This window comes from Oreochromis niloticus, linkage group LG1 (assembly GCF_001858045.2).
Source record: "Oreochromis niloticus isolate F11D_XX linkage group LG1, O_niloticus_UMD_NMBU, whole genome shotgun sequence".
Taxonomy (NCBI): domain Eukaryota; kingdom Metazoa; phylum Chordata; class Actinopteri; order Cichliformes; family Cichlidae; genus Oreochromis; species Oreochromis niloticus.
In genome coordinates, this window is record NC_031965.2 from 38,798,667 (window position 1) to 38,821,971 (window position 23,305).

Consider the following 23,305-nt stretch of genomic DNA (forward strand, 5'->3'; position numbering starts at 1 on the left):
TGTTTCCCTTTTCTTTTTTTCTTTGTAAACTGTATCCAAAATCACTCAATAAAAATATTTTGAGTAGTTTTATTTACACAGCGCCAAATCACAACAACAGTCGCCTCAAGGTGCTTTATATTGTAATTGTAAAGAGTAGGAATGTTTTGCTGCTATTTTTATGATCATTATTACTATTCCATTAATTATTAATATTGATATTGCATTCAAATGTTCAAACATATTGGTATCATATCAGCCTTTATTACAGGTCCAGTTATAACCACTTCAAACTGTTGAGTTGAATCTATAACCGTAAATGCTTTTGAATCTATAATCTTAAAAGTTTATGGGCAGACTGCATTGTGAAAGAAAAGGCCTAACGCTGAGTATCCTCAAAATAAGACAGGAAACTGCATGCTTCTGCAGAAGTGAAACCGAAAGCACAGTCTCAGTGCAAGTAATTCTGAGGAGCAGTTTGGATGATGCTATTATCATCTTTGATGCATTTATCTTTGATTAAGCTTTGTATTAGATTGAAACATTTGTTTTATATATTTTATATATCAGTCAAGATTATTACACACATACACACACATAGTTTCAGTTGTGTACGGGCTGGCCTTCTGTCTAGTGGAAAGGTTACAAGGTCTAGCTGGGGAGCTGAGAGGTGAAATAAAGGACAGCACACACACACCCACATACACACACATATTAGATAGACTCATTTATATAGGTAAGAGGTTAATTATGTTTTGCTTGCAACTGCAAAGTTGTGCCTGCATGAGTGACGGTTTGTGCAGAACGTGGACCTGATGTTCCAGAAGATAAGCCTGGGCAGGATGGTGACAGGAAGCACCTGGGTTCGAGCCTGAGACAATGTTCTTTTTTAAAACTATGTTAAAAGTTGTTAACTGAACATTTGTGGTTTTGGATTGACGTATGCTGTATTGAGTCTGCTTGGCAACAGAAGGGGGGGGAGCAGTATCACCCCCAACCCTATAAAGTCTTTGTTCTGACTATTGTAAGATAGTTCAACGCTGAATCTGCACAGTGTTGGACTCCGCATGTGTGTACATTAAAATCTCCGTCTAATTGCACCAGCCCGGATCAGTGGTTATTATTTTTGGATTCCGCCTCAATATCAGAACCTTAACATAAGGTAGACCCTATAATAATACATACAGAGAAAAACCCAACAATCATATGACCCCCTATGAGCAAGCACTTTGGCGACAGTGGGAAGGAAAAACTCCCTTTTAACAGGAAGAAACCTCCGGCAGAACCAGGCTCAGGGAGGGGCGGGGCCATCTGCTGCGACCGGTTGGGGTGAGAGAAGGAAGACAGGATAAAGACATGCTGTGGATTATCAGTGCATTATCCTGCTGAAGAGACCACAGCCATCAGGGAGCACCATTTTCATGAAAGGGAGTACACGGCCTGCAACAGTCCTGAGGTTGGTGGGACGTGTCAGAGTCACATCCACATAGATGCAGGACCCAGCAGAACATCCCCCAAACCATCACACTGCGACACACACACACCCGGCCTGCAGAGTTAAGATGGCGTGGTGTTGATACTGCTGTGATATCAGCTTTGAGGACAAAATGTTCACTTCCTCCCTGATATAGCACGCCTACTAACAGGTGCAGCGATGAAGTGATAATCGGTGTTATTCTCATCAGCGGTCAGAATGTCACACCTGCTTGGTGTAAATTATGTACATAGCATCACTCTGCAAACTAGCGATGGTTACCGGTATCCGGTTCTGATATAAACAGCAGTAACCAGACCGAAAAGCAGCGCACATTTCCGTGCTTTATTTCGGTGCTTTTTTTTCCTGAGATGTCATACACTTTGGATTACCGAAAAGCACCACTGAACGACACAGGAAATCATTCCTGCCTGAGGCCATCTCCCTGTACAACGCATCCACTTAACACACTGGTTACTGCTACAACTACATGTTTCTTTCCAGCTATTTATTATTGTGTGACTTATGTATATGTATATATGTATATTGTACTATTCTTAGTTAGCGTGTTGTCTGTTTTGTTAATGTTAATGTTAATCGGAAGGTCGCAGGTTCGAGCCCCGGCTCGGACAGTCTCGGTCGTTGTGTCCTTGGGCAAGACACTTCACCCATTGCCTACTGGTGGTGGTCAGAGGGCCCGGTGGCGCCAGTGTCCGGCAGCCTCGCCTCTGTCAGTGCGCCCCAGGGTGGCTGTGGCTACAACATAGCTTGCCATCACCAGTGTGTGAATGTGTGTGTGAATGGGTGAATGACTGGATGTGTAAAGCGCTTTGGGGTCCTTAGGGACTAGAAAAGCGCTAAATAAATACAGGCCATTTACCATTTACCAATGTTGGTTTATAATGGAGCACTATAACAAAAAATAATTTCCCCCAGGGGAAAGTATTCTGATTCTGATTCTGATTCTAGCCAATCATTTTACATTTCCGAGGATAGTAGGCGGGTCCAGGTACGTACGTTCTTTTAGAGCAGAGCTACAGATTAAAAATGCCCAAGGCGAAGCGGTCAAAAGTCTGGCTGTACTTCACAGCAAAAGACGCAAACTCAGCAGCCTGCAACAAGTGCTTTAAGCTGATACTGTGATACTGTCAAAGGAGGTAACACCTCAAATCTGATGAAACACCTGGCGACGCATAGCGTTTTTTTAAAAGCCGAGAAATGCGCCGTGTTTGATAGCTTTCTGCGAGACCTCACACCGAGCACATCTACTGCGGGTGTGGTGCCTGTTATCGGACCCGGAGTTAGCAACATCCCCCAAAAACCCGAAGAGGAGAGTCCTGGCCCCTAGCCCTGTCAGTGTAGCAGAAATGATGAGGATGATGATGGCAGCAGCAGCCGTTCTCCTCTGCGTGAGTAGCTTCATGTTGTTCGTGTGTAATTAACGTTGAGTACGCTAACCACGTTATTACATTAATGCATGTAAGGTGAACTAGCAAACACCGTCGTAGTTACATGCGGCTGTCTTCTTGTTTGATGGCAGATACTCCCCCCTGGCCAAAAAGGCTAAAATGACCAAAGAAAAAGTGGAAAACAGTTAAACATGAGAGGTTTTTGGACAAAGTTTGTGTTTTTTCCATTGTTTAAGCACTGCTTCCAGCCAAGAGTGAGACCATATATGCCCTATAGCTGCAGAAAAGGCTAACATTGTTATCCTTTTACAAAAAAACAGCTGAACATGAGAGGTTTTTGGACAAAGTTTGTGTTCTCCATTCTTTAAGCACCGGTTCAAGCACCGTTTAAGCACCGGCACCGTTTAAAAAGTACCGATTTGGCACCGGTATCGGATAAAACCTAAACGTTACCCATTCCTACTGTAAATTCTGTGGGGGCGTACGCTTTGTCTGTCCACCATGAAGTTTCTTACTTGCTAAAATAAATAAATAAAAATAAATATTGAATTGATTTATGCTGCTCTGCTCTGTATGGTTCTGACTTTTTGGACATCGTTGTGACTTTGCCAGCTGCAGGAAATGTGGAAACTGGAAGCGGATGTGTCGTTATGAGGCATACGGAATAAACTGGTACTTTCACGCTGAACACAAACGCCTGTTTAAAGCAAACGCAGAGACCCTGTAAGCCGAGGATTATCGAGGTGACAAAGTGTGACGGGGAGACAAACACAGTGACAGACACCACGATGCACTGCAGCTTCCTGGGATCCGACTTGTTTTCTGGTCTCCGTGTATACGTGTGGTGTATTATTAATCTACATAAACTACATGCAGCAGAGCAGGGACTGGCCTCATTCCGTCACTGACAAACTTCCCGCTTCAGAGCCGCGCCACCACTCACTGCTCCACACTCCCTCCATCACCGTTAGTACCCGGCATGCCCGGTGGCCTCTCAGCACGCCGGGTCTAGCAGCAGCTGCCATTAGAGCACGCATCCATCATCCGCCTCCCATGACTGCCCGTCTACCTGCGTGACTGAGTGCGTCTGGCCTCATTATTATTTTCAGTTTAATGATGTACCTGAAGCAGTCTGAGTGAATGCTGTCTCTTTGGAAACAGCCTTTCACATCCTGGCAGGTGAAGTTTGTGGAGGAGAGGAGAACTTTTCAGCCCGGAGGAAACAAGCTCATTTCTTTTCCTATCTGGATTCTGGCCGAACAGCTTCCCAGTAGGGACATTTCCTGACACTGAGGCTATGTCCATGCTAATATTGATAAATCTAACCTGTGTTTTTCAGTTCCTGCTGTCTCAGCTTTCCACATACACGCTGGAGTCAAAGATTTATAAAGTTTGCTGCTATCAGCAGGCTAAAAATATACGACATATAGGAGTCCATATATAAGCATTTCCATATTCTTGAACCACATGTTCGCTCCTCACACAGACCATGTTGTCGAGTTTTCAGGTTGATGTTGTTAGGCTGGATCATTTGGGATTTCAGTGTTTCGAGCTGTGCCCTGAATATGTTTTAGTGCTTATAAAAGAGGAGTTTTAGTGCAGAGAAGATGAAAGAGGAAGCAGCACAAAGACTCCTCCACAGTAACAGCCGTGGAAGCAGGAAAACTCCAAAAGCAGACATGAAAATTATTGTGGGGAAAAAAATCTAGGCTGAAGATGAAGAATAAAATGAAATAATTACACCCACTCCCGTCTCCTCTAACAGACTCAGTCTTGACTTAATGCACCTTCCTATTTTTTCTTGTATTGTTGATCTTTTTTCTGTCTTGCGGCCGTTCTCCTGCTGGACTGCCGTGTACACCGTCCTGCAAGCTAAACAACGGGGTACGTATGGAAGTAGCTGTAGACCAAAATTACATATTTCAAAATAGGACCCTAACGCAGACACCACATGGGTCTACATTCACAGAAGACATTTTTAATCAAACAACAGAAGTAAAGGCAGGAAAAGAAAATCCACAAGGTACATTATTTTGATTGCTTATTGAGATAAAGTTCAGTTCTAGTATTATTATTCTAGTTTATGTTATCATCCATGTCTCCTTGTTTTCAAGTTTGTCATGTGTTGTGTCCTTGTCTATGTGGGTCCCCCCTGTCTCTGTCCTCGTGTTCTCCTGTCTGTCACCTGTATCCACGTATGTTTCCTCAGTCTGTCATGTCTCCTTCCCTCCTTCTCCTGTTCCCTGTGCCTCGGTTTCCCTCTTCTGTCTCTCATGTCACGCTTGTGTGTCTCAGTTTACGTCTCTCCATGTTTCCGGTTTTATTTTGAAAGTCTTGTGTCCATGTTCAGTGTGTTTAGTTTTGCTGTGTTTCCCTCATTACCCTTTAAGTCCTCTGTCTCCCTCTGTTCAGTGTTGTGTCGTCTGTTTGTCTCGTGTCCTGTTAGTTTTCATGCTGTTGTTCAGATTCACGTTCCACGTCACGGTGTTCATGTTTAGGTTTAGTTTAGTTTCTCGCCTCACCTTTGGTTACACTTTGCTTTCTCTCCCGTGTCTGCTTTTGGGTCCACACCTCAAACACATCGGCCATCCCGGCCGTGACGGAAATGGCATTAAATTCAGCTCCCTTTGCCTTTACTCTCCTTTTCTGTTTCAATATAAAATTGCAGCAGCCATGTAAAGTGTGCACTGAGCTGTGAATGGTTGACAGACACCAGGTGCCTCTGCTGGACGACTGAGGCACCAGCATAAAAGAGACGTCCAGGATTAAAGCAGCACAGGTCAGAGGACAGATGGATGGTAGGATGCGTTCAATGGCATCTGGATTTAGTGCATCAGCTCACGTCTTGGCTCATAATTCTGGCATTTCTGGTCCTCCATACAAGCAGAAAATACTCTTTGATGTTTTGCCTTTAGTGAGTTAAGATTGTGTTTTGTACAGAAATGTCAGCCCTGCACACATCACACACGTAAGACGGTGAAAGGGAAAGTGTGGAGAGCAGTGATTACACATGATGAGGGTATAAAATTGTGTCTTTACGAGAAAACCTCTGAAAATAGACAAAGGGCTTTTCAGAGATGCTGTTTTCAGCTGAACTGAGTTCAACAATCAAGGAAATTACACATCATTGGCACATGTCACATCCTTCCAACAGCACTGTTTTCTGCTGTGAGATGACCTTTTTCATTTCACAAACCAAATCTTAGAACCTCCTTCGGCTTTAGGAAACCCACGTGGTTTAACTCAGCGTCTGATAGATTCATCGTAACTCACAGTAAAACTATGAAACTGGGAATTGGTGTTCTGCTTTGGAGTGTGCAGCTGAGAAAATCCCAGGAAGGCATCAGGCTGTCAGTGACTGAGCTGGGGTGTAATTCTGAGGATTAGAGGCGTCTAATCTCCAGTGTGTGCCACAAAATGTCAGATTAGTGCACCTAAGGAACGTCAGGGTTGTGCAAATACTTCATCTTCTCTTCAGGTGACAAACTGTTATCAGAGAACTCAAATTTCTGTTGGCACCATAATCAGTGCAAACTGGCATTTAATTTCATTCATTCAGGCCGACGCTGCAGTGCGGGCGTGAGCGGGTCCTCGCGTGTGAGGATTACTGTTGATTTGATTAGTCCTAATCAGAAACGAGTGGTGCTTTTCTGCTAACGCAGAATCTGAAGCGTTAGTCGCTGCAGGACATCAGCATCACGGCGTCTCTGAAAAACTGCAGTTTCAGAGTCATTTCACATCCAGCTGCTTGGAGCATGAACTCTCTGCTGATTTTTATCGCCATGGCAGCCGGTTTTATAGCGTGCTGATGGCCTTATCTTTAATCAGCTGTTTCTTCACCTACTGGACGTACATGCTGAGTAAAGCTGCATCACAGAAACAACAGTCCTCCTCCATCAATGACGCATCTGAAGGTCTGAAACCAGCTGATAGGAGAAGAAACCAACTCAGGTCAGCTGGTCACTGACCATTTGGTTGGTTGCTCATTTAATACAGTCTTGAAAACAGAAACAAAACAATTGGAAATGATGTGCTTAAACTGCACAGACGTGCAAATCCTCCTGTCTGTGATTGAAACACTCGTTCATGCATTTATTACTTCCAGGCTGGACTACTGTAATTCATTATTATCAGGATGTCCTAAAAACTCCCTGAAAAGCCTTCAGTTAATCCAAAATGCTGCAGCAAGAGTCCTGACAGGGACTAGAGAGAGAGAGCAGATTTCTCCTGTTTTGGCTTCCCTTCATTGGCTTCCTGTTAAATCCAGAATTCAAAATCCTGCTCCTCACATACAAGGTCTTAAATAATCAGGCCCCATCTTATCTTAATGACCTTGTAGTACCATATCACCCTATTAGAGCACTTCGCTCTCGCACTGCAGGCCTACTTGTTGTTCCTAGAGTATTTAAAAGTAGAATGGGAGGCAGAGCCTTCAGTTTTCAGGCCCCTCTTCTGTGGAACCAGCTTCCAGTTTGGATTCAGGAGACAGACACTATCTCTACTTTCAAGATTAGGCTTCAAACTTTCCTTTTTGCTAAAGCATATAGTTAGGGCTGGACCAGGTGACCCTGAATCCTCCCTTAGCTACACTGCTAAGGGAGACTATGTGTCTCAGGATTCAGCCTGAGACACATAGTCTCAGGCTGCTTGGGGATTCCCATGATGCACTCACCTCTCTAACTCCCGGTGTGTTTATATGTAATTAGTTTTGTCTTCTCTCATAGTTTGAGTTTTTGTCTCTCTATCCCATCTCTGTACAGGAGAGTTAAAGAGTTATTTATCTGCTGTTCTACGTCTAACTGGATTTGTTCATGTTTTCAAAGCTTCCTGGAAAATGAAAAGTTTTTCTGATGCTTTAACGTGTGTTTAATCTTTTAGAAGACTCCATTTTAATCCAGATGTCATCTCTGCCTAAACTGATTCTCACAGTGAGAACAAAAGTTTAAATCGGGCCAACAGCAGATCCCCAGTTTAAGGGTCACACGTCACTCGTCATTAAGACTTTCTCAGTCTTTAAAATCAAAATGTGTCATTTCAGGAAAATATAAAAGGCTTTGTTTAAATGATGGGAACAAACACACACACACACACACACACACACACACACACACTGTGTCACATCAGAAGGAACTTGCGTTGAAGTTTATGAGCGGTTCTGGCACAGCGGCCGGGAAACAACAGCCTCAGATCTAAACACTGAAACCTTCTGTTGATATTAAACTACTGCATATAAACACTGAACATTTTCATTTCGTGTCCTAATTGCTCCGTTACCCTGAAGCCACTTCACAGTGTTTATGTATCTTTGCGTTTGCTGAATGGAGGCGAGCGGAGCAGAGAGGGAGGAGGACAGCTTCTCCTCGGAGTAAATACAGGCTGAAATATCAGGACGACAGCTGCGGATGGAGAAAGCCTCTTACGACTTGTGTATAAAGACACCATTAAAGGATAATGTGTGATTTCAAGTGTCGGTCTGTGAATGTGTCGGCCTTTTCCATCCACAGAGCAGCGCGGTCGCAGGTGCAGTGTGATGCACGCAGCTGGATTTGTATAAGCGGGCGTGTTATTGGATTTGATGAGAGCGGTATAGCTCGTTATACTGGCTGTTGTTGCAGCAGCCCAGAGGAAATAACCCTTTTCCCTCTGTTGTTTGCTCCTCCTGTCACAATTTTCCACTTTTGTCTTTACTCGTTGTCAGCGCTCCTCTCGCTTTTTCTTTCAGTGTTGTTCTCTTGTTTTTGTCTCGACACATTTAGTTTGAGTCAAAAATGTGAAGTTGGGAGAAGTCGCTCGTCTCATTAAGAGAAACTTACTCTTTAAGGATTTTGTCAGCAGTTCGGTGGAGCTTACAGCTGCACAAAAACTTTGATAAACCCTCTGGAGCTCTGCATAAACCACAGCGAATCATCTGCCTCCACCTCCTCCTGTCCCAGCATCCTCCTCTGTCACACCGACCCTCTGGATGTCCTCCTTTACTACATCCATGAACCTCCTCTGAGGTCTTCCTCTCCTCTTCCTGCCTGGCAGCTCCATCTTCATCTTCCTTTGTCCGATACCTCCATCCTCCCGCCTCTGCACATGTGGAAACCCTCATCCTGCTCACCAGAGGAGCTCTGAACACCTTCAGCTCGACCTCCACTGTCTCCAAACCATCACAGCAGCTCTCACTACCATCTTGTAAACCTTCCCTTTCAGGCCTGCTCCTCTCCTTCTGTCACAGATCACTCCTGACACTCGTCTCCACCTGCTCCGCCCTGCCTGCGCTCTCTGTGGATGGTTTTTAACCGCATCCACCTTCACTACCTCTAATCTTCACCTTCCCACCTGTTTCCCTCTCATTCACACACGTCTATTCTGTCTTGCTGCTCCTCTTCTCTCCAGAGCATACCTCCACCTTTCCAGCCTCTCCTCCACCTGCTCCTTACTCTCACTACAGATCACAAGGTCATCTGCAAACGTCATAGTCCGCCTGCTCCTCCTGCCTGACCTCGTCTGTCAGCCTTTCCATCACCGCTGCAAACAAGACAGAGCTCTCTAATCCCACCACCACCTTCATCCCATCTGTCGCTCCTACCGCACACCTTCTCATACATGTCCTTCACCACCTTCACATCCTTCTCTGCCACTCCTGACTTCCTCACAGATCCACAAAGACCTGACCAACATCTGCCCTCTCAGAACAATCACATCTGGAAACCACTTTCTCAGCATGAAGCCGTCCTGCTGCTCACTGATCACCACCGCTCTTCTTCAACAACTCTCTGAAGCTAGCTTCATCCCACTGTAGTTCCTACAGATCTGCACTTGTGATCTTCTCCCTTCCTCAGGATTCCTCTTGCTCTCCAAGATGATGTTGAACAATCTCCTGCCCTGTCTCAGAGACATCTCATCGTCCAACCAACCACCTTTCATACTGGATGAGCCCTAACGCTGACTGATATTCATGTGCATGAATCATCATCAGGACAACAACAGCAGTGTGCACGGCAGGGAAAAACGCTGCCCTCATCATACGGCTGAACCAGGAGGCTGTGTGATGCATGTTTTCAGTGGATAGATGAGACCAGACGGATGGCGTGCTCTTCATGAAACCTGATGGTGGTGTGGTGTCATCTGGATGTGTTTTAATGCGTCTGGGCCAGGACAGCTCGCTGTCATTGAGCGAATACTGACGTCTGGATTACAGCAGAAAACTCTAATGTCAGGACTTCAGTCAGTGAAGAGGAAACACACCAACATCCCCGAGCTAAATGTGCTCTGTAGGGAGAAGGTTCCTGAACCAGCCCCCGCAGTCACTCACTGATATGTAATATATATATTTAGGTCAAATAACCAAACTGTGAGTTCCTAAATTTCCCCTTTAAACATTTTTGACATTTCACAGTGAGCAGTGAGGAGATCCGGAGCTGGGCAGTGTGCAGACACTGTGTGCTGTTAATGAGCGAGCGTACCGGTGCGCTCTGTTCACGGCTTACAGTCCAGTGCTTCTAACATGTTTACTGCCACACTTCAGAGGCTGAGTTAAATTTAACTAATTAACTGTTGGCTGGAGAGTGAAATTGCTGTTCGGTGTTTCCGTGTTCATGCACCATGAAATGCAGCCAAAGTGCCGATAACAAGAAAATGAAAAATAACAAGCCGTCCAAAGCTCATCAGTTCTGTTTCTCAGCTCGTCATGATAGATTTACGGCACCGCTGCCTGCCGCCATCCAAAGACTCACTACACAAATGGCTGTTCTGGAAACGCGTCTGTCAGGTGTGATACATGCGACGCTCCTGTCAAGCAGTTAGAGTCTCTAATCAAGCCGCCGGCCGAGGAGTGAAAGCACGCCGTATATAATCCACTCTGGGTGATTCTGACGTCTCAGGGCTTTCATTATTTCATTGTGAACCTGCGATGGATCATCACAGTTTAACTGGGACCAAACTGGACTAATGAGGCCAAAATGTAGAAGAGGCACGCCAAAAACACGACCTCAAGTGAACTCGAGTGTCAAACACAATTCTGGCTCTTGTTTATTGGAAGCAAAACGGATCGGGCTGATGTTATTACAGAGCTACAAACTCCACAGAGAGCCAGGAAGGGTGGACAGATGTGTCAATTAAATGTGGGACAGCACTTTATTTCCCGGGGCTGACTCCAACTGGCAACCTCCCAGGCTGGAAAAAGAAGGCGGTGTGGAAAACACTGAGACCTGCAGTTCCTCTCATATCCACTTGAGGCAGGCTCCAGCAGTGAGCAGTTCCCACAGACTCCAACGGTAAGCCCTCGAACCTTACAGCAGGAACAAACGGCTCTGTGGTCTCCATAGTTCATGTCCTAGCAAACATTTCATTAACTCACCTGTTTGATTTTGGCACTCTGACAGATGTGCAGGCACAGCTGTAGCTAACAGCTGTCTGCTAGACCTGTGCTGTAATTTTAATGCAACTGTCTGACCAATAATACGGCTGCTGTGCGGTTAATTGTAATAAGAGACAAGCCAGGAAGTTATAGCTCCAGTTTTTACGCCTATTTTGAGGATCTTATGCAGTGACGTCGCAGTGGCTCTGTCTGTAAACTCATTTTGTAGCTTTTTGGTTTCCGTAGAGCCGATCGGGGTGCGTTCAATGACCTGAGAGTGTGCTCACTTTGAGTTATGGATGTGCAAAGGCATCATTATCGGCACTTCAACATCATGAACACAAACCTGTGTGAGGGCTTCAACACAACGCAGCAATACTTACCGTAACCCGAGAACATAAAAGCTGCACTTCCACGTTCACTTTTATTAAATATAAAAACTGCAAAAAATGAGAGCAGAGAAAGGAGGGAGCGCTCCGTGCCCACGTTCAGTAATGTCTACTCATGCCAGCAGTGGCAGGATGGATTTCTCATGGCGTCCCTTACCTGACACACTCCGCTGATGCACATGTCAAAGGCGTCCGTCCGGCACCGAGTCCCGTCCAGCACCTTCGGGGCCAGTTCCACAGTGAGGCCTCGGCCTTTAGCCTGGCAGCGCAGAGCGCAGGGGGTGGTGGGGTCATACGGCGCTGGGACCCACTCGTACGTGACGCCCTGGTACTTGATGTCATTGTGAGCTGAACACTGCTGGGCCCGGAAATCCCCCGACTCTGCAGGGCAGTCCTGAGGAGAGGAGACGAAAGTGTCACCACAATAATTCTTTATAAACTCATCTCGTTTTTTCACGCAACGACTGACAGAAATTCATATTTTGCCTCCTAATTCAGTTGGTTTTTATATTTTCTGTTTCTAAAGAAGGAATGAGGCCCTGGGGCAGACCCAGGACACGCTGGAGAGATTACATCTCTGGGCTGGCCACGGTGAGCCCTGAAGGCCGCACAGTTTTAGAGGTTTTCCTCAGGAGCAAACATTTTACTTTTGCATTTCCAGCCTGTGGAAGAGATTAAAAACTTCAGCAGATGATCAAACAGCTGGAGGAAGCAGGTATTTTCTGGCACCAGCAGAAACTCACAGCAGGGAGTCTGTGACGGCAGAGCAGAGATCGCTGGTTTAACACAATTCAGACACTCCACAGAGCCGTGAAGCCTGACAGCAGCTTCCCATGGCTGGTTACCGCTCACTATCAGCTCCACATCACTGAGTGATAGGCCATCAGCCTCCCTGCAACCGCCTCCTCCTTTTTTCAGATGATATAAAGAATATCACTACTCATTTTTAAGATGCACCACGCTTTCCTGTGACGCCAGTTTATTCTGGGTTTGGTCTTTGTGCTTTAAACTTTTCTATGACGAGGGTCGAATGTGCTGGGAGAGGCTTCAGCTGAGTTTAAGGCTGTTGTTTCCCTTTAATGACTCAAATATCCACAGATGTGACGGAGAACTGGACAAATCCGGTGTGACACATCGGCTCCACTCAGTCACACTCTGCCACGGCTCGTATCCTTCAGCCGGAGCTCCGGCTCACACAGACTTAGCCTCAACGCGTGAAGCTGAGAGACGGGATAGAAATGATCCCGGGAATGCTTCCCACTGGATCCAGACTAAAACACTTCAGTGGGGAACAAGAGAAATAAGGCCGGTTTTCCTCGGATTAAAAATGGCGAGAAGCGGTTATTTCAGCAGGCTGGATCTGTTTGTGGTGTTGCCATTAGCTTATAGATCATATGACAGTTTTCATGGATAAACAGGAAGTAGAGGAGGATACGCACACACATTCAGACTCACACCAAATGTGTGTTTGGTCTGTTCAGATTATTCCTGGGGAGTTTTTTAGCCGTGCCATCTCTGGGCGTGCTGGTCAGGAGACTTCTGCTCTTTGTTTTTCTGTTTTTTCTTGTTCCTTCGTTTACAGCAGCTGATCACGCCGAAGCCAGCCAGCTGACGACCGGAACGGCAACATCGACAGGCAGTAAGAGGAGGACAGGCAGACGGTGCAGAGGAGGAACCAAGTGACAGGGATGAAATTAAAATCTAAGCTGCATCTCCCATCTGTCATCGCAGCGCGAGGTCAACAAGACGCCGCGCTGAGTCGAGGAGACTTCTGTGAATTTACTGTTCTGAGTTTAACAGCTGAGTGTGAAGCAGAGCGCGCGCCCAAAAGTCTGAGAGTCTCTGTTCCCTCCTGGTTGGAGGAGCCGGTGCCCCAAGTGAGGAAGATCTTCCTGATGAGGGACAGGAAAGTGGAGCGTGAACATGATAGGCAGATCAGTGCTGCACCACTGTGGTGGAGAAAGAGCTGAACTGGAAGGTGAAGCCCCCGTCATGGTCATGTATCACCAACTTACAACGAGCGTCATCTCAAGGAGCTTTATTTCGTAAGGTTAAGACCCTCCAACTCCAGACGACAATCTGTGAGCAGACGCTTTGGCAACAGTGGGAAGGAAAACCTCCCTTTGAGCAGGGAGAAAGGTCCTGGCTCATGTGGGAGAGCGGCTGGGCATGATTCATTCCTCTGTTAAACTGCGTCTGGGCAGAGAAGCTCAGAGCTCTTTCTGGGCTCACACTCCAAACTGACGGACATAATCTCTCCAGCATCTCCAGGGTCTCCGCCAGCTGGACAAGCCTGAAACACTTTGACTAGGAGGCAGATGTGGAACCACCTCAGCTCCTCGCCTCCATCTCTGAGGCTGCGATAAAGCTCTCTCTACACCTGCGGTACCCAACCTTTGTTGCTCCACAGACAATATTGTCACGGACCGGCCTTTGAGGTGTTGCGGATAAATACAACAAACTTTAACTTTATTAGCAGCGTCCAACAACATTGAGAGCAACATCCTCCTCTCTGCCCCATAATGCTCTCTGGTCGCTATGGTAACACGGAAATATATCTTTCAAAATAAGACACACAGCTACAACACGGGAAAGACCCAGGGAAACCGAGTTAACGATAAAAACCCTGAAAACCATAAATTTCACACCCGAGCCTCAACTCTTGCGGTCTGGTACCAAACGGCTCACAGACCGGTACCGGCCCGTGGCCCGGGGGTTGGGGACCGCTGGTTTACAGCACAACAGAAGATACTTCCATCGTCTGGACCACCTTAAACCCACTCAGACTCACCGTGTTACTGCAGGTTCTGTAGCGGATATTTTTTCCTTCACAGCTTCTGTAAAACAAGGTCAGAAAAAACGATTTAGTGATTAAAACCAAAACACATCAAAAGCTTTAAAAACAGCGAGCCATGCACCGTTTCCCATCATCAGTCGGGTGAGTTGCCAAATATTATTTTTATAATCAGATAAAAATCTGGGTCATTTTTTTCTAATTTTCCACCTCCTGGTGATCGTTCCACTGGAGCGCAGAGATTTTGGTGTAACGAGACAATAATCTCCTAATTACTGACTCACTCGGTTCATTAAAGGACACAGAGCTCACAGTGAAGACGCTGCTGACTGTGGAGTGACAGCAGCACGCGCTCAGACGTGTTTCTCTGTATGATCCTGACGGCGGAGCTGCTGTAATAAGGACACAACCCCCCCACTGTCACTCAGCACTGGAGGCCCACAGGGCCGTGTTCTCAGCTGGGACTCTACACCAACCAACGCCATCATCAAGTATGCCGATGACACCACCGTGATGAAATGAGACAGCACAGAGGGCGGAGGTGGAGAACTCTGGAGCTCATCGTGGACTTCAGGAGGCAGGTCCACTCCCCTCTCATTATAAAACGGGTGGAATTAGTCTCCACATTCAGGTTTCTGGGCTCCCACATCTCCACTGATCTCACCTGGACCCACAACACCAACGCTGTGGTAAAGAAGGCCCAGCAGCAGCTGCAGACTCACTGACAGCTTCTTCCCGTTAACAAAGCCTTTCAGCTCCTCTGTTGTTAGTTTGTGAAGGTAGACGTGACCTTATATGCAGTGATGGGAATAACGGCGTTACAAGTAACGGCGTTACTAACGGCGTTACTTTTTTCAGTAACAAGTAATCTAACTAATTACTATTCCTATCGTTACAACGCCGTTACAGTTACTAACAAGGAAACGCGGTCCGTTACTATTTTTCAACAAACAGACGGTTGAAGCTGTGTTCAGCTTACCGCATCTTATATCAGCTGCAGGAAGTAGCTGTAAGTAATCTGGACGCTGCAGCTTTAAGCAGCTGCGCGCTCCCGCGGACGGTAATCACGATCGCTGTCTAGCACAACACCTGGAGCTCAGGGGGCAAAACAATCGAGTGCTGCTGTTTGACTGAGGAAGAATAAAGTAGTCATGGTAAGTCAATCACGTGACCACTTAAAGACAAAGCAACAAGGTGATAGGCCACGTAAAACCAGAGTCATGATAAACAAGATATACGCGGCGTTTTTTCCTCAATAGTTTCGCCACGTTAGCGCTAGCAAGCACTCTCTGCTTATGAGCAAAAAACCAAAACAAAACAGGGGAAGTTTTAGGAGTGACGGCGAGAGAGAGAGAGAGCAGAAAGAGAGAGAGAGTTTTGAGATGTGAGATTTGTGACGTTTAGCGTGTTTGTTGTGTGTAGTTAATGTGTTGTCTTGTGTAGTTAGTGTGTAGTGTTGTGGATAGTTTTGTGTTGTGTGTCAGAACAATGAGGCGACTGCTGTCTCCAGGTAGAAACAGCAGTGATACACCTGCTGCTGTCAGACCTGCGGGTATCAGGCTGTGATGTTCTCCTTTATAGTGGACAGAAATGATTTTTTTGGAGCGGCACAAATAATTTGTGTGACATCTTATTGAAGAACAGCTGATTGTTCTGTAAATAGTTTGAAATGGTTATTTTAAAAAAGGGTAAAAGGTAAATGGATGCAAATAACTTTGTTGTTTGCAAAACTTGTGCATAGGATTTTAAAATTGACAATTAATATTTGAAGTTATGAAATATGATTCATTAAAGATGTTTGTGGTTGTTACAGTAAAAATTTAACTGTTTCTACTCTGATTTTATGTTTTTTGTCTGATTTTAGATCAACTGTGTTAATACAGTATGTCAACATGAAAACATGACTGTAAATTCAGACACGTGAGGTTGTGCTGAAAAGAATGATACCAAACAAGGCAAAGTAAACAGTTTTTAAAGGTAAAATGTGGAGAGAAAATCAAAAGTAGTTAAAAATGGCCAATTGTACCCTGGACCCCACAGGGTTAAATGTTTTTTATAAAGTAATGCAATAGTTACTTTTCAAGTAATTAATTACTTTTAGAATCTTGTAACTCAGTTACTAACTCAGTTATTCTTTTGAAGAAGTAACTAGTAACTATAATTAATTACTTTTTCAAAGTAACTTGCCCAACACTGCTTATATGACTGTATATCAGCTATCTTGGTTGTCACTGTGCACACAGGCTGTGTGGGAGCATCACTCAGACACAGATACCTGCTAATCAGTGCTCAGTAACATCCAATAAAATCCCTGAATTTCCGTCTGCACCACAACTGGAGCTCAGCCTTCCCGTGCGGCCTGTTAGTACAGTAACTTCACAGCAGCCATAACCTCCTGAGAACCAGCCTGTTCAGTTATGTTCTCTGTAGTGGGCGTTAGTTTTTGGTCTATATCTACAGACTTATTCGAGCTACCCTACTAAGTCCTGATGTGCTAAACAGAGGACTTCCTGGGCTTTCCACTGATATGTTGTGTGTTCGGGGCCTCTTTTAGCTCCAAAAGAAGGAAAATCACAAAAAAGTTCAAAGTGAAGATTTTTTTCCTTCGGTTCTCAGGATGAGGCTGTTTTCTTATTCGTCTCCTACTTTCAGCTGCTCCCTTTAGCGGGTCACCACTGCGGATCATCTGCCTCCATCTGACCTACTCCCAAGCATCCTCTGTTACACCGACCATTTACACCTCCATCACTTCATCCATGAAGCTTTGAGCAGGCTGTAAACATGCTGATTTCTGCTTGTTGGACGAGCCTGCGGGGACTGAATCGGCCTGACGTGGACATCAGAGGAACTATTTATGCTTCATCTGTGGAGGTAACGATGGGAATGATGAGTGGTGGTGATAATATTACACTCAGGAACTGCAGTATTTTCAGTTTAGCTGCAATGGTCATGATGGAGCAGCAGACATGGGCAGAGCTTTGTGCTCCTTTTGTCTCCAGAAAGCTAAAAAAAGGCTAAAAACATCAGCCTTCATCCTGTCACCGGGTTCACCTACGCGCCGAGGCATTTAATCATAAACTCAATCAACTCGTCTAAAATGAAAACAGGCTCAGAGTGACGAGGAGTTCAGTGTGAGCACTGAAACCTGAGTGGGCAGCTCCTCTGAGGTCCACTTCAGGCCAGCAGCAGTCAGTCCCCAAAGACTCAGAATCACACCGGGGGTGATGTCACAGGGGCTGTATCCATCCTTTATATACAGTCTATAGCCAAACCTCATCCTGCATCGTTGGACTTCACAGCTTCATTTTTGACTCATCACTATTTCTGGTGCCAATCAGTAAAGCTGAATGTTTTTATCAGCCAGTCACAGAAACACGTGCACAGTTTTGTTTTTCTCATCTTTCCTGCCCGGCACGTTTCTCTCCACACACTCCAGTTCATCATGTCATGCACACTTTGTTTCGTCCATTTTCACCCTGAACTTTGCTCCAGATCAGACCTCCAGGGGCATCGCTGAGATCCTGAGATCCAGCATGAAAATAATAGATTACTACAGTCATGCACAAAACACACACCTGTAAGGTAATAGCACACACCACCTGCAGCATACCTTACTCAGTCAGCAGCTATTTCAGCACTTCACTGAGCTCCAGCTGGCAGAGCCACAAAGCCACGAAAAAGTAAACACACACGCACACACACACACACACACACGCACACGCACACGCAGCCTGAACCTGAGCCCTGTGTGAAATGTGCCATAGCGCAGCGCTCCTTTCCCTTGACAGCGCGGACATGCTGTTAAATCTGTTCCACCTTGTTAACAACAATAAAAAACACCCAGTCTCTCGGTGTGTGCTAACAGCCGTAAAATGCACATTTGTCCTGCTAACTCACAATAACATTAGACTAAACTGGTAGCAGCTCATTTATCCCGGGGTAAAGCAGCTCTGCTCCAATCTGCTCTTCAGTGCAGATCTGAGCCCGAGCAGCACACTGCAGCCGTTCAGCTGCACCCGGCACGGACAGCGTCCGACCACGGCTCCATATTAATGAGCCAATTAATAGATTTCTCCCACTGAAATGCATCGACTACTCAACCACGGTGAGACAACCTCTGTGTGGGTGTGCAGCGGTCCGTGGACGTGGAATGCCTACAGCTTACAGCCATTAGTGCCCTCCTGAATTTACAGCAGGACCCAACATTAATGTTCAACAGTGTTCTGAACACGTAAACTCAAGTTCAGAAGCTTTTTTCTGTATTTGAATATTTTTAACTCAGCATGAGTGAATCACATCTCCCAGGGTTCAGTCTCTCGTGAACATTAAGAAACTGGAGGTCCTTTAACGGAGGACGACGGGCAGTTTGGATTATTTTATATAACCTGAGGAGGGAAGCCGCCTGTGTGCAGAGACAGAAGCTGAGGGGAAGAACAAAATTAAGAACATTTATTACAGGTGATACTGGCTTCTGGATTGCTGTTGTTAGCAAATCAGATACGTGAGGTGGTTCTCCTCCACTGAAACAGTGCTGGGATCAAAGGAATGACAAGAAACTTCCAGATGTTTCCTGGGACGCGCTCTCCATGAGTAAAAACCTAATGAGGGTCATTTATGACCACCTGCACATCGAGTGCAACAGCCGCTGTTTCACACACCGCGGCACGCTTTTTAAACCAACGTGAAGCTGCATCACATATTTAATGATGCACCAACAGCTAAACATCTATACTGGTCTTTGACTTCACGTTGGCCTGTGCACACATACGATGACGTTTAAAGCGTCAAAAGTGTAGCGAAACGTGCTTCACATAACACGCACTTCTTTATAGTGAAGAATTCGTTGGTTTCTTGGTACAAAGAGGAGAAAAAAGAGAAAAAAGATATCAGCATGGTACAATATCGGCTTCATCAAATCTGTATTTTCAGACACCCGTACGGTATCAGTCCAGGACTTCACAGGTAATTCCTACAAGTTATGAGGTTATGAGATGTGTCAGCTTCTGTTCTTGTCATTTTGGATATTACATTTGAAGCTGTCTTCAAAGATGCAAAGTTGCAGGAATGCCCTGAAATTTCAATCTTACATTTAAAGCCTCCTCACATCTGTGCCGTGCGTGCTTGTGCGTGCATCCTCGCTCACATCCCCAAAGGTCAAAACTCCACACGGAGCTGAAATCAGCAGGTGTGCTGATGTGTCATCGCACATCTCTGAGCAGAGTCTTTACTGCAGGAGGAGCCTGGACGACAGCGTGGAGCCGCAGGTGCACACAACGGACTTTTCATAATTTTATCAAAAGTCACACGTGGGTCCTGCAAATACGTGCAGGTCTTATCATCCTTTTTTATTTGAACATTACTCCTGTGACGGCTCTTTGTCACCGCCTTTCATCTGCAACTCTATTCTGAAAGTCTTCAAAGGAAACTTAATGACACAAAGAGCACGAGAATGACATTTCTGTGGAGTATGCGTTAAACTTGCAGTAAATAATAATGACAGGAAGGATATTCATCTACTTTCAAGTCACACTGATGATAACAAGTATTCTGAATATGTCAGGTATGCCTTTGAGAGCTCGTAACGGAGCTTTCTGTCATCTTTCAGTGTGAAATGTTCAGCTGGCACAAAGAAAAGTGATGATTTTGGCTTCTTGTGTCCAACTGAAAACTGAGGAGAAGGTAATATTACAGCCTGTCAGGAGATGAGATGAGAATAATAAACTCACAATAACACATCAACTGAAAGGAAATGTGGGTTTTTTCCTTCTCCTTTACACGTTCAACACCGGCTATAATTCAGGCACTAATGGAGTTTCTGACCTCTAATAGCAGAGAGTGCTTTGGTGAGGAGCACCGAACTCAGCAGGACTCCTTTAATGGGAACTGCTTTCAGCACATTCACCGTCGAATTTCAGAGGATGTTAATTTTCTTGCATACATAAAAATGTAAAATAGAAATAACGAAGTTCACAATGCAGAGGAGACTTTTTTTTTCCTGTGAAGTTGGAAAAAAATGACGACAGCAAACACAGAGACGCCACAAACCAGTGGTGGTCTAACAGCTGACTGTGGACATGCACGCCTCAGACACGACACACTAAAGCATTCACAACATTTGTGCATTTCATATCTTCACAACCCAGAAACGCTCTGCCTCAGGTTCTGACCCTGAGTGCAGGGAGAGGGGGCATCTCTCTGCACACACACACACAGACACACACATATGCTAGCTGCAGGTGTCTGCAGTTCATCTCTGAGATGAACTGCAGGATGTGGTGGAGAAATCCTATTACTACCCCTGAAAGAAATGGAGTCAGCGGTGTGGTGAGGGAGGTCCGTGCAGCTCTGCTCAGAATGCGACCTGGACCTGGCGGAGCAGCAGAAAATAGACGAGTGAAACGCCCGTGATTGCAGTGAAACACTTTTTAAGTGCTTATCAGCCCAGAGTGGATCAGGTTGTTCCAGCACATTCACAAACGCCCGTTAGTTTGTCACTTGCCCCTCTTCGCAGTTAGCAGGTACTCACCCCGGCTGACTGACAGCACCCTGCAGGCCGAGCACAGATGGGTTAATGAAGTCATTCGGCCACTGCAATTTTGTCCTTATACAAACACACGAGTCCTTACACCTGCTCATTTCTGCCACATCAGACTTTTAGAAGCAAACGCTCACATCTGAACCCAAACCTGGTGGTGAGTTTGGTAACGGTCTACGTTTACCTGCAGAATCTTTCATGTTTCTGATCATCAAAGAGCTAAAAAGCAGCGGGACAGACAGGCAGAGGGCGTCCTCTGTTTGCTGCTGTACAACAGGCTGAGCGGGCGGGAGTCTTTGGACCCCCGAAAGGGAGAAAGGCACAGTCTGCACTAGAGGAGGCAAAGCAATGAGACCCATAACCCAGTTGTAAACCTGACAACATTACCTGGATTGGATTTTGGTCCCCACAAATATGATAAACTTCCAATTATTGGTCCCCACAAAGATGTCTAAACAGGTATAAACACACACACACACACACACACACACACACACACACTACACTAACTCAAGGCTTCACTAATTATGTCCACAAGTCAAACTAGCTGCACAGACGCAGCGGTTGAGCTCGTCATCCGGCGTGCTGCTTGACGTTCGGCAGCGAACGGAGAACGAATCTCGTCATGCAGATGAAGTCTGAAAAAATCAGAAGCTCCAATCACTTCCAGACGGCGGCAGCTGTGATTGAGGCCTCAGTCTTTTCCAACCTCGATCAGTCCACAGACAGATGAAGGCTGGACGCCAGACTTCAATCAGAGTGATAAAACTGTGCTCTGACATCAGCGTCATCAGCGGGGAGGACTGTATGAGAACAGCAGAACAGGAAGTGAAGTTCAGCAGGACTGGATGAGAGCTTGCATCCAAAACTGCTGCCGAACAAGGCGCAGGGTGCATGATTACGCCGCTCAGTAACTAATGTTGAAGATTTAAGACAATAATTCATGGATTTAACTGTCTGTCTTCTTTCCTGCCATTTCTGACTGAGACGGCGAGGTGTGCTGCCAGCTAGGCTGCGTAACATCATCCCCCATTATTCATTAATACCATGAATGAACATGAATAATTGGTTCTGACTACTGTTTTCATGTCTGTCACCAAACATCAAGAGCAGTTTTAAGACAGGCAGAACCAAACGTCCAATGCTCGTCCGGCTCTCAGCTCCAGTGACTCCACGGCCCACAGCAGAAAACCTACAAATGTGAGAAAATACATCCTTCAAATCCTTTCACAAGAAACTCAAAGACTCATTTGCATAGTGTATTTACTCCTTTTTTATCTCTCTTTTGCTCTTCCTTTCAGCTCATAACCACAAAGTGTCAATTAGCAAGTTTTAGCACCACTGTGAGTGTATTTACTGTGTGTTGTTGAACGCAGCAGATGCTTCAGCAGCGGCACGGGTGAGAGCACTGCAGTCAGATTTAATGAAGACAAATGCATCGCCGGGAGGCTGCAGAGCGATACCGCAGGACGCAGACAGCCTCTGATGACTTCCTGAACGCTGCACGACAAACGGCCGAGCAGAGACAGACTGACAGGCGGCCGCGGGCTTTAAACCCAGCAAACACACTCCAACTCAAACACTCGCTGCGTTTATCGGTGCGAGGAAGACACTGAACACACCAGCCCAGGCAGACTTCCCAGAATCCATCTGCTCCGGTCCACACAGAGGTCTGCACTTCATCACAGCTCCCAGCCGTCTTTCCCATCGGAAGCTTCTTTACAGTTTCTGCTGCGTTCCCGGTTCTGTACGCTTACTTTGGGCACAGGACGTGCCACGTTTAGCTTCTTACATTTAGTAGTTTTTATAGCTTTCAGAGAAAGTTTGAAAAACCTGTGGCTGAGATACCTTCAAGCAGCCCTGATCATTCCAGGAAAACTCTCAGGGTTAGCATGCTGTGCAGCTAATGTGGCTAATGCTAGTGTAGATCAAGGGTGTCAAACATGAAGCCAGAGGCCTGGTTTTACCATCTATGTTAGAAATCTTACATTGTTTATTTATTTACTTTTTATAGTAAAAAGACTTCACAGGAAAAGGAACAAATTTCCCACGCGTGGGACTAATAAAGGTTATCTTATCTTAAAAACGAGCCCAAAGAGTCGTGCTGATTTCTGCTGTTTACTAAAGCAGCATTGCTTTATGACGTACACAAACTGAGGCGTTCTGCAGAAACAGACTTCTTACATTAAGATTAAATATGTAGTTAAACTTTTTTGAAGTCACAGAAAAATGGCGTTTGACTGGTTGGCCCACTTGAGGTCACAGTGGATGGCCCACGATGTGAAATAAGTTTGACATCCATGGTGTCGGGATTCCTTCCTCCACCTTTCCATCGGTCCATTAAAAGTAGTGGTAGATTCGGATTAATCATGCCACTGTTT

At 45.7% G+C, this 23,305-nt stretch overlaps 1 protein-coding gene across 1 annotated transcript in view; it reads right to left on the reverse strand.

Moving 5' to 3' along the window:
* Positions 1 to 23,305, reverse strand: part of adamtsl3 (ADAMTS-like 3) — a 192,066-nt gene that overhangs the window by 75,984 nt on the left and 92,777 nt on the right. Inside the window, 2 exon segments of the mRNA XM_005447818.2 lie at positions 11,753 to 11,989; positions 14,387 to 14,432. Of these exon segments, the coding sequence (XP_005447875.2) occupies positions 11,753 to 11,989; positions 14,387 to 14,432 (283 nt within the window).